This window comes from Dipodomys spectabilis, unplaced genomic scaffold, assembly GCF_019054845.1.
Source record: "Dipodomys spectabilis isolate Male_0828 unplaced genomic scaffold, ASM1905484v1 ptg000043l, whole genome shotgun sequence".
In the NCBI taxonomy this organism is placed as follows: Eukaryota; Metazoa; Chordata; class Mammalia; order Rodentia; family Heteromyidae; genus Dipodomys; species Dipodomys spectabilis.
The window spans coordinates 31,402,286-31,414,805 of NW_024870720.1; the positions used below are offsets into that span (position 1 = coordinate 31,402,286).

The following is a 12,520-nucleotide window of genomic DNA, read 5'->3' on the forward strand; positions in this document are numbered from 1 at the left end:
CTCTTCCTCAAAATTGTTGCTTTAAGTGACACAAGTGCATCAGGCACACATACTGCCCCCTTACAAAATTTTTCTGATGGCAAGATTAATTATATAATTATTAAAGAGATAGGAAGGGTTTGGTAGAAAAGACTGAAGCAAATCAGCAAAAGGAGTTTTCAATAAGAAGACATTTAGGTCTGGTGTCTGAAATTCTAGCTACTTAGGAGATTGAAGTCTGACTATCTGGTTCAAAACCAGCTGGGATAGGAAAGTCCATGAGACTCTTACCTCTAATTAATCACCAAAAGCCAGAAGTGGAGGTGTAGAAGTAGAGAGCCAGCTTTGATTGAAAAATCTGAGAGCCAGTGCTCAGGCCCTGAGTACAAGCCTCACTATTGTCACACACAAGTATGCGCATCCGTGCACACACACAGCCATTTATTAGATGTGCCAATATTTACCAAACACCTGCCAAGAGCTACCCTCCTTCCAGGTGCTAGGAATATAATATAATAATGCCATGGAGCTTATATGTCAATACCTCAAGGGAAACACGATTGATCCTTCGCTGAGAGAAGCAATCAAAGCCACAATCACCAACAGTAATCCTAAAGAACATACCTCAGAGTCTCTAAATGAATTATTTTCTTCTCTCTCTCTCTCTCTCTCTCTCTCTCTCTCTCTCTCTCTCTCTCTCTCTCTCTCTCTCTCTCTCTCTCTCTCTCTCTCCATCCTCCTCTGCACCATCCCTGACATTTTTGATCTACATTATCAAGAAATAATTTATTATGCCAATAGCAATCTGAAACAAATTCATAAATCTTGCAAGTCACATTTTTTTCTTTAAAAGCTAACTCAGCAAATATTTGGGGGCTTTTACTAGAGACAGCAGTGGGAGGGGCCCTGATTAGTATAAATAAATAGAAGTCTCTGGTGCTTCAGACCCATCTTGTGGTCTCAGCTGAAGTCTGAACTCCACCTCCAGGCAGAATGAAGCTGTACACCACAGCTCTGCTTCTCCTGCTGCTGGTGGGCAGCCTCTCTCCAGCGCACGGTGAGAACTTTCACTTCCACTTTTACTATCCTTGGACACAATGCTCTTCTGCCACTTCGATTTTCTTTTCAATTAAAATTTGGGGGGCAATAGGGGAAGAACCGCTCAGTTGCTTCTAAATTTCTGAAAATGAGATGCTTAGGGATTTAACTCTTAGTGGAAGCTTTTATATGGTTTTTATCTATAGATGGGGTGTTGAAAATCTAATGTTCAAGTGACTTAGGTTTGGCTTATATATTCCTGGCCTTTGTCAGATCAGCTTCTGCAATAAGAATTCTTGACATGTATACATGGATCTCTTCTTTAGTGTTGCTTTTTCAGTGCTATTCTATCTCACCAGACCCTTGGTGATGCTTAGAGGTTACTGACATCAATTGATTTTCTGATGGACCATTCCAAATACAATTCCATATAGCTAGACCTGAAGTCATATGGGCCCCAGGGGCAAGGTATACCCATTCTACAAAGAAGCAGGCTTCCAAGTCTAAGCCAGCCACTTTGTGTGAATACCTGCTAAAAGGTGTATGTTTCTACATGGCTGAAGGGATAGAGACATGTAAAGACAGAAACACTGCTCAGATTTCTGAGACACATTTTTATTCTTAAAATGGAGATGATGCCCCATTTTTACATGCCATTTTCACTCTTTAATACCATCATGTCTCTCCTCCTCCACAACGCTTTCCCATTGCTCCTGGGAAAGTCAGTTGTTAGGAAATCCTCTGTACCCAGGATGCAGTAGAGAGTTTGGGGAAACCACCAACCTCTGTGGCATTTTAGTTTTTATCCATGCCTCCAAATTGGGAACACCTTGCAAGTTTACTGATGTATTGATTTCATACATTGATTGATATATACATGGCATGTAAGTGTTGTGCTGAAGAGAATGATTAATGCCATTCAACAGATACTGAGAGTCATTAAAATGAGTGAGATAAATTCCCTATTTTACAAAAACAATATCTACAAGTAACTTGTATGTATGTTGGATGAGAAGAGTCTTGAGTGTTTATTATTGGCTTTTGTTTATTAATAATTTGTATCTGAGATGGAAAACAAACATCAAACCAAAAAGCAAATCTTTTGTGTATTTTCTCAGAGACAAGGCAGGTCAGGAAGGAGGATAGGAGAAACACCATTATGATGTGACATTGTTGCCACAATGTTGTTATTGCTTCTACAATTATATAACCAGATTTTATCCTATAGTTTTTGGTGTTCAGAGGGGGGGAATCAGTTGATTTTGTATTGTGTTCATTACAACTGAGCTGTATGTCCCTGAAGTGACAGTTCTCAAATTTCTGAAATGGGCAATCACCTGATGACCAATGTATTGCCATCATAAATTCTAAAAAAAAAACTAAACTTATTAAGGCTTTGCTAAAACATTTGAAAATCAAAAGCCAAGACAACAGAAATACATTAACTAAAAGCAAATGTGGGTAGATGTATTGGCTTGAAATTTTTTAATATATGCCATGAAAGATTGGTAATTAACTTCTAGATGTAAATTATCTACCAAATAGGATTAAAATAATGGTTTCGTGTTTGCAGGTATTCTGGAGGCCATGTACACAAATTTGAAGTGTAAATGTGCTAAAGATACCGCAAGATCAGTCTCCTTTAACCTCATTAAGAAAATTCAAATTTTTCCTCCTGGGAATGGTTGTCCAAACACAGAAATCGTGTAAGTTGCATAAAAGAAAAAATGATTCCTTTCTCCCACTGATTATCAGAACAAATGATCCCATACAGTATGGTTACAAGAAGTTCAAAGGTTTACTAGAATATGGCTAAAATTCTGACACTAATCCTGAATATTGGTGGTATTTACTTCCCTGTGGACCTGAACTAAACTGTTTGCATTCATTTTCTTCCTTTGCCTTCTCCATTTGAGTAGTTATCACTCCCTTATGGATGGGAAGGACAATTCACTGTCTGCAGCAGGGAGAGAGCCAGGATTCTACTACACCCTCTTGTTCACAAGGCTTCAATATACAAAGTAGACATCTTTTTTGGGGCATCCCAACTTTGTTCCCATTAGTAGCTCTCCACATCGTCTTCTTTTTCCTTTTCTTTTGTTTTTAAGAGCTGGAAATTAAACCCAGTATCTCAGACATGTTAGGCAAGCATTCTACCACTGAGCCATACCTCAGCCCTCCCATGAAATTCTTTAGGCCTTAAGGTATTTGTACACAACTACTTTTTGTTGTCTCAGTTAAATACCAGGGCTTTGTACCTTGGACCAGTTGTATCCAACTCATGTACAGATATATGTGGTAAGTGCCTTTGGATGGGACTAGACATGGTAGTAGCCACCTATAATCTCAGCTACTCAGGAAGGAGAGATTGCAAAACTGCAGTCAAAGGCCAGGTGGGGACAAAAGCATGTGCCTTTCTGGAGAACAAATTACTAGCAAAAGGAATTTCTGAAGTGTGGCTCAAGTGATAGAGCACTTGCCTAGCAAGTGTGAGGCCCTGAGTTCAATTCCCAGTGCCACCAAAAATGTATATAGAAATTTTTATGTAAAATGGTATTAGATTTTCAGAAATGTCTTCACCAATAAAAGTTCTGTCATGGCCCTCAAGCTCAGAGATGTAAAGTGTACCCTGTTGTATTTGATAGCATTCTTGGTCAGATAAAAATGTATAATTCTAATATATATATATATATTTCTTTATGATAGCATTTCAAGTCTTATGATTTCAAATTTCAGTGATTGCACTCAAATCTCTCACCTTACAAGCCAGCCATTTTTGAGGAATCAAGATCTTAATATCTATTGTTTGAAATAAGAAAAGTTTGACAGCATTACTTCTTTTTTTGTCTTTTTTTTATTGTGAAAATACTGTACAGAGGGGTTACAATTACATGGGCAAGATAATGAGTACATTTCTTATCAAGCATTGTAGCCTCCTCCTTTGTTTACTCTTCCCATCCTTTCCCAGCCTCCCCCTGCCTCCCCACCCAATCTTCCCCCCCCCCCCCCCCCCCCCGACCAAAGTTGTAAAGTTCGTTTTGACATGACAACTTGTACTTCTCATTGTTGCAACGGGTCCACCTGTTTAAACGGGTCCATCCTTATTTAAACGACTTGTTTTTCCCCTTCCCCTCCATAAATTGTACTAACATCAAATACAGTGAAAGCAGGGGTTATACTGTGGGGGAGGGGACAGCATTACTTCTTATCAAATTCTACATTTCTGAATTTTAAGCACACATAAAAATAACTACAAATAATTATGAGAAACTTGTATCAGTCATGAGTGAAAGAACCAAATCATTAAATATTTGGATTTCCATCATGAACACAAAACCCAAACTAGAAGCTGATGCTCAAGAATTTACCCATTCTAGGGCTGGGAAGGTGGCTCAGTGGTAGAGTGCTTGCCTTGTATGCCTGAGGCCCAGGGTTTGATTCCTCAACACCACATAAGCAGAAAAAGCCGGAAGTGGCACTGTGGCTCAAGTGGTAGAGCACTAGCCTTAAGCTGAAGAGCTGAGGGACAGCGCCCAGGCCCAGAGTTCAGGCCCCACGACCGAAAAAAACAAAAAACGAAAAAACAGAAAAGAATTTACTTATTCTAGGATATCTGAATTTACTAAGACTTAGCAACAAAAGTGAAATGTCATAGCTTGATAGATTGATCTTTGTTGTCTGTCTCCCAGTAGCTAAGATAACTGACACATTAACAAATTATGTTTGCTTAAGGTCACACCAGTGGAATAGTCTCCTCATTTTCTATCTCCTGGGGAACCTTTTCTGCTGTAGGTAAAGCCCTTAACAATACCTCTGGTACTTAGTAACACTTTGGGTTATACTCTTGAAAAGCACCAGTCAAAAGTGTGAATTCTATGGAGAGAGCCAAATACAGTTGTTATATTCAATGTACAGAGTTGAAATGGAGCCATGTAACTTAATGATATAGATGGGATTGGGGAAGATAGGGGAGAATGGTGGAAGGGTTGACATTGATCACAATACATTGTCCTTGTAACCTAACTTGTTAAATTAAAACCATTTTTGTCCAGCTACTTAAAGATTAAAAAGCAAAGTTAAAGGCATTACATTTTTTTAGAAGTATAAATTTTATTTTTCCCTCTGAATCATTTGGTTTTATTTTTAATATATATTTTTATTGTAAAGATACTGTACAGCGGGGTTACAGTTACATGAACAAGGTTATGAGTCCGTTTTCTATTGAGCATTGTTACCTCCTCCTTTGTTTTACCCCTACCATCCCTTCCCTCCCCACTCCCCAACTCTTCCTTCACCCCACTCTACCCATTCGTTTTCAACATAGTGTCTTGTACATCTCGTTGTTACAATGGGTCATCCTGTGTCCTTATTTCAGCATTTTGTTATTTCCCCTCCTCTCCCCAAATTAGAAAATGTATATACAAGATGCAGGGCACCGGAATCAAATATAGTAGAAACAGGGGTTATACCGTGGGGGAAGAAAAGAAACCAAAAAAAAAAAAACTCACATAGTGCATTATAAATACATTAAAAACAACAGCAAGAAAGATAAAACCAAAAAATGTGAATTTTAGAGTCACATAACTTTCACTTAGTTATGGTCTACCCTGTATTTGTTGTGCAATCATGGACACTTTATTTGTCTTCTCTAAGCCTCAAGTTCAGTATCCAAAAGTGAGCAAGTAACAGCTGCCCTAGCACAAGGGTTTTGTGAGATGAACTGAGATAATCCATGTTTAGCAGCTGAACACAGCGTGTGGCACTCCGTGAGAATAACATTTGACAAACCTTAGCCTTTGGTATCACTGCAGCTTTTGTTAGCATTGAATGCCTTAGGGCAAGCAAAGCTGCCCTAAGACATCATGTCAGTAACCTCTTCCCCACATATTTTTTTTCTTTTAAAAATTATCTTTTCTTAAGTAGATGCACAGAGGAGTTGCCATTCAACTAAGCAGTTGATGAGTACAATGCATCATGATTAACGTCACCCCTTTCAACATTCTCAACCAGTCCTCCCAACCCCAACCCTTCCCTCCGGTTTCCTCATTTGGAAGGAGATGCATTGAATTTTGTGACAGCGTAAAAGTCCCTCCTTCCTCTCTTTGTGTGTCTATCACGCTCTGCTTGACCCCCTCCACTTTCATGATACTTATTTTGTTGGACCATGAGTTAACCCTTCTAAGGAATTGCATCATTCATGTGCCCTCCTGAATCTACCTTATTTCAGCTAATACGCATATTTGGGTTCCATGCCAAAGCGTTTATGTTTCTATTTATGTTTTCCGGGCAAAATGTCCGTAAGGGGGTGTTTTCGATAGTCTTTTTTTTTTTTCTCCCAAGCTCAATGAACAAGCCTATCTTAAATATTTTGTAATAGAACTTTAGAAGTGGCCAAGCTTGGAGGCAGCTTCTTCAACTCTGTTAAGATCGTCAGCAAAACCCTCCCCTGTGAGGCTGGCTCCATGCTGGCTTCCATTCTTCCAGCTGTCACATATTGGGCTACAGATATCTGATTTCTTATTCCTCCAGCTTCATGCCACAAATTGCCGATTCCAGATCCTAAACCACCTTACTCCAATTTCACTACATGTAGGAAGCCTTGTTTTCACATCCAACTCTTTGTTGTTGTTGTTGTTGTTGTTTTCCCTGGTCATGGGGCTTGAACTCTGGGCCTGGGCGCTATCCCTCAGCTCTTCAGCTCAAGGCTAGCACTCCACCACTTGAGCCACAGAGCCACTTCTGGCTTTTTCTGCTTATGTGATGCTGAGGAATCAAACTCAGGGCCTCATGCATGCGAGGCAAGCACTCTCCCACTGAGCCACCTTCCCAGCCTCCACACCCAACTCTTTCTATTATTTTTTTGAAGTACCTAATTGACTAACACTGGTTTTTTTTTTTTCCCTTTAATTTTTGATTATTTTTCCCAGAGTCTGGACAAAGACGAAGTTAGTCATATGCCTGAGACCCGAAACTAATTGGGTGAAGAAACTGCTTAAACGTTTGCACAGGTGAGTCCAAGCTACCCTGGGCTTTCCCATCCCACCTGTACTAAAGGAGTACCCCTTTCTGGATAGTCAGCATGGGACCATTTTCAATCTTTGAAAAGTTCCTCAGACCAAGTCCTGTAGTTAGCTCTTTCTTGGTTTTTGTTGTTGTTGTTGTTTTTCTTTTTTTCTTTTTCAATTTTTTTCTCCCCTACTGGTTGTGGGGCTTGAACTCTGGGCCTGAGCTCTTCAGTTCAAGGCAAGCACTCTACCACTGAAGCCACAGCACCACTTCCGGTTTTCTGGTGGTTAATGGGATATGAGTCTCATGGTCTTTCCTTGGCCAGGCTGGCTTTGAGCAGCCATCCTCAGAGTAGCCTCCTGAGTAGCTAGGATTACAGGTATGAGGCACCAGCTCCGGGCTTAGTTTGCTATTTCTACATATCAGATGGAGTAAGACTGACTCCTGCCAGAAGTTCAGTAAACTAAACTAAAAGCCAATATGCAGAATATCCCTTACCTGATGACCTTGGGGAAAGCTTTAGTTTGTGAATGTTTTCTAAGCATGACTTTTGGTATTGTTTTTAATTTTACAGCCAACTTATACCTTCAACTCTATCAGCTCCAATGAGTACGAGAAAGGCAGACTGATGCCAGTATTTTAAGAACGACTGCAATTTCCCTTCATCCCTGACCTGGATTTTACTTTTATTCTTGATTGAATCTTTTCCAAGGAAAATAATTTGCTGTACAAACATGAGATTGTATGTAAAGATATTCCTGTAGAAGCTAATGGATTTATATGTAAAGATAATCCTGTAGAAGCTAATGGGGCAAATTCAAGCTCTTTCTGCTATGGAACCTGTCATACTTGATCCTCATTCATCAGAGTGAGGAAGATTCCTCTGAGCATAGATTTTTAGACTTTTGATAATATATCAGCTTTTAAATGGTGATCTGTCCTAGAAAATATGGTAATGAGAACTTAAATCCAACGTCTGAGTATTTAGCTTGAGTTAAGAAGAGTATCTCAGGAGGCAGAGATCTGAGGATCATGGTTCAAAGCCAGCCTAGATAGGAAAGTCTGTGAGACTCTTATTTCCAATTAACCACTAAAAGGAAATGGAACTGTGGCCCAAGTGGTAGACCATTATCCTTGAACAAAAAAAACTCAGGGACAAGGCCCAGTCTCTAAGTTCAAGCCCCAGAACTGGCATTAACAACAACCGAAAAAAAAAAAAAAACATTGTGTGCTCCAGCCTGAGAAAGTGCCAAAAACTCCACATAGCAGATGTCTTCTACTTATAAACCATTTTTAAACAGTTCCTTTATAAGATTTATTGTCTCAGATTAAACCTAATAACATTGAAAGATTCCTAGAATTAAATTTCTGGAATATTTAGGAAAAGTGTTTGAAGGGTGGTTCACAGATGTATCCTTTCACATGATGACCTTCATGAACTTGTTTAAATTCGCTTTTTCTTAATTTTTGCACAGACAACTTCTTTCATGGTATCAAATTCTTGAATGCTTCCTTTCAATCAAGCCATCCAATAAACTTGAGCAAATACTTTCATGACGCGTAATTCATTCTTAACATTTAGCAAGTTGAGACATCCTTTATAAACAAAAAGAAAGGTCTCCTATTATTTTTTGGTTGTTGAAAACAGTGCTTTACTGATTATCTGAGTCATGCCAACAATGAGTGCAGTTATTTAGTAAGAAATGCTTAGCTGTGGGTCTCTTTCTCCTGACATACGAATGGTGCTTTCCTCCGGAGGGTGCGCTCTGTTTCATTACATAGTCTCCTCAAGTCTCCAATGGTTTACTTGAGGAAGTAAAACAAGATCAGCAGAAGATGACATTTCAACTCCTTTCCTTTCCACCACAGTACTGAGCTTGGTCTGTACTTCTCAAACTTCCTTAACTTCCCAAACCTCCCTTGCTGGGAGCTTGTTCCCAGCAAGCTCAGAACCTAAGTGTTTCCTGGCTTCTACTTTTATCTTTCTCCTTTTATTTCTTGATTTATGTTTGATGATATAAATCTCTTAGGAAATAAAAGTCACCTATAAATACTATATTTTCTGTTGTCTATAACTCAACATTTTTATTACAACTATACAAACGATTAATGAAGTGTGATCAAGATCCTGCAATTTAGTGTTTTTCAGACTGTCATGTTTTGAGATCCCAGGAATCATTTGTTGTGTTTTTGTTTGATTTTGATCTTCTTGGAGAATATAGCTCTTTGAATATTGAGGAGCCTCCAAGGAGAGTTTAACCTGACTTCCCATGGATAGCCCACTTTATAGCTGGAAAGGCTCATACACAGTGAGGTGGAGGAACTAGCTCAAGTTACCTTCATCTACCAAATGTCAAGCTCACCTCAAAACCCTGGCAGTATGAGCTCGATGCTTCCAGCCAGCTAGACTACTGACTTTCTTGGATCTAGATATTATCTGCAGACAAATAGGCATTAAAAAAACTCCAATTTGTGAAGTTATAACAGAATTCAGAATAAGAACCCAGGACCACCTGAGTCCCTAGTGGATGTTCCTCATTGCACTGAATTTTTCTTTGTCCAAATATTGCTGAATTTTTCTTTGTCCAAATATCGCTCACTTTGGCCCCTTTCTTTGCCCACCTTCCTTTTCAGAGTTAAAGGAAGGAGATATTACAGGGTAGGGTAGCCTAGATTATAATAATGTACTGGATTGTTTTTTTCTGGATTGCTTCAACTAGAAGAAAACATTTCGAATGTCTTCTCCCGGAAATGAATGATAAATGCTTCCTGAGATAGATGTACTTACCCTGATTTGAAACTTACCTAATGTATGTATAAAAAATATCACATAGTGATACGATGCTCATAAATGATATCGCTTGTTTTAATTTTTGAGGTAAACGGTAGAAAAGTGCAGGGCAGGAGCCTTTCCCCATCTTCAGAGCAGGATGGCTAAGTTATCTGTTGTATGAAGTACAATCCAGGGGTGTCAGAGCTACTGCCCAGGGCTTCAAGGCCTGAAGGTGGAGTAAACATGGAAATGGGAATAAAACCAGAGCAGTAAGAGACTCTAAACTACCTAAGCACGCATTCCTCAAAGGCCACAGTATATTGGGGAGAAGACAGCTAACATAAATGGGAAGTTTATGTCCTCATTAGACACAGGACACTTGTTGAATCCATTAATGGAGGATCTGGGAGGGCAATTTTGCAGAACAGGAAGCAGAATTAAAGTCACTGTGACCATGGACATTTACACATACATTTCTACAAATTAAACCTCAAAGCAAATAGAGTGTAAAGAAAAATACAAAGTAATACGGACCAATGCAGAATGGTTAGCTCTGGGACTCTGAATGAAGGGGCCACAAAACCAAACTGCACACAATCTCCTAGCAGAAGAATGCAAGAAATCAAAACAAACCAAGTTGAGCCGCATACCTAAGGACATACTTGGCCAAATGTTAGACATCCAACAATATTAGTGGATAAGGACATTTATTTCATCTGTAGTATAGGTATAAAAGCCCACAGACTTTATAGAAAATGATTGATCACAATAATCAATCTACCATAATTGGCAAGTACTATAAAGTGATCAATGGTTTGTGCTCATGTGCTAGGCCAGAAAAGAAGACTAGTCCACAAGTAAAAGTCTCTTCCTCTTGGCACTTAGAATGGCACATTCTCCTGGATTCTATTCTACCTTTCTGTATTCCTCAAGCTTACTTTCAAGCTTATCTATCTCTCTCTCACCTCTCAATAATAGATAAGACTTTGCCTCTTCTTTTATCTCTACATAGTTTCTTCCTAAGAAATGTCAGCTAAGACCAGGGTTTTCATACAAAGTAAATACTTAGCACATTCTCATGTTTGCATCTTCAGTCCTCCTTTGAACTCCATTCCATTCCATCCAAGTGATCCGGCTATATCTCCACTTTGGATTTTGCAACAGCACCTCAAAATTAATGTCCAGGTCCAAACTCATGGTCCAATTTCAATTGGTTCCAATTCAAGCATTTTCTACATCAACTTGTGCAAGGTGAAAACTAGAGTTCATTCCAAAATGTCTCCTCTACCACCAGCTCTATACTTAATCTACAATAAGAGTCTTTTGATCCATCTCCCTAAATATCCTCCTAATCCGTCCATCTTTACTTTGGTCCTGTTCCAAGACACCATCACGTTTCACCTGGATTGAATAGCTTAAAAACAATCTGTTCTCCGCCCCCCCTTGACATCCTTATGTAATACAGTCAAAGGGTTCCTTCCATGATAGAAATATGATGATGATATACCTGGATCATGTTCCAAGGTCATAGGTTTCTTTCTTGGGGAAGCCTTCTATGCCTTTCCATCTAGATCAAATCTTGTGATGTGTTCTCATGTACTGCTTTCTTTTCTTTAGTCACTAATCACACAGTTGCTAGTGTGACCATTCTCCTACCATCTCGCTCCCCATTGGGTTATTGACCATAAGGGCAAAGGCTGTTTCTGATTTTCCTCACCCTTGTAACTTTGTAACAAATACCTATTGAATAAATTTGAATGCATTAATGAATGTCTTGAACTGCCTATATTACTATTATTATTTGAGATACTATAACAAAGACCTTTCTACAGTTTCCTACCTGGAATTGTAAACCTACTGGAAATAATGTTATACTTCTTTGTCTTCCACTGGAGTCTGAATATTCAGTAAGCATCTACTCTTCAAAATGAGAAACTTCTTGTATGCCATGTACCTCGTTTAGAACATTTAGGGAAATTTCTTTTTCTCTGTTACCTAGAACACATGGCTAGGAGACAGCAGGACCTAGCCATAGTTTATAACTGCCATTGTGCTGTGCAGTGTGCTAGCAGAATTGATAATTATCATTAAAATGTAATGACCATGTATGATATTGGGATCATCAAGTTAAATTCCACTGAAATTATATCACAGCTCTAGGATACCAGGATATTGCTTGAAAAACTAAGATCAGTGTGAATGTATTTGCATCATAAATTCAAAATGACTTAACATTTATTTTTAATGCTATACCATTTAAGGGTCCAATAGAAAATAAAAGAATTCTCAGCTAGAACTTTTGTTTATATATAATATGTATATATACATGTCATATATGTGCATATATGTTCATATATGTATATATGCACCAGTGCTTGAACTTAGAGCTCCTTGCTCTTGTTCACATCTGGCGCTCTACTACTTTACCCATGCCTCTGGTACAACATTATTTTGCTGGTTAATTGGAGATAGAGTCTCTCAGACTTTTATGCTCAAGCTGACTTTGAACTGTAGTACTCTGAATCTCAGCATCCTGCGTAATTACAATGAAAAGCATTAACCACCAGTATCTGGCTTCAGCTAGAACTTTAAAGAAAATAAAGTGAAGAAACTATATCAGAGGCTTGGGCAGGATTAATGGGACTAACAAGAATATCCTGCCTTCACTCCCAGGATAGAATAAGGGAAAGAAATGGTGTTACAGAGGCTGTTTGAAAGCTAGGT

The 12,520-nt window shown here is 38.8% G+C and overlaps 1 protein-coding gene across 1 annotated transcript; it reads left to right on the forward strand.

Moving 5' to 3' along the window:
* Nucleotides 1-917: 917 nt before the first annotated feature.
* Nucleotides 918-8,106, forward strand: Cxcl13 (C-X-C motif chemokine ligand 13). Its single transcript, XM_042678227.1, has 4 exons — nucleotides 918-1,036; nucleotides 2,591-2,723; nucleotides 6,945-7,025; nucleotides 7,598-8,106. Exons 1-4 carry the CDS (start codon nucleotides 973-975, stop codon nucleotides 7,650-7,652), a joined length of 333 nt encoding a protein of 110 aa, XP_042534161.1. The 5' UTR covers nucleotides 918-972; the 3' UTR covers nucleotides 7,653-8,106.
* The last annotated feature ends 4,414 nt before the right edge of the window (nucleotides 8,107-12,520 follow it).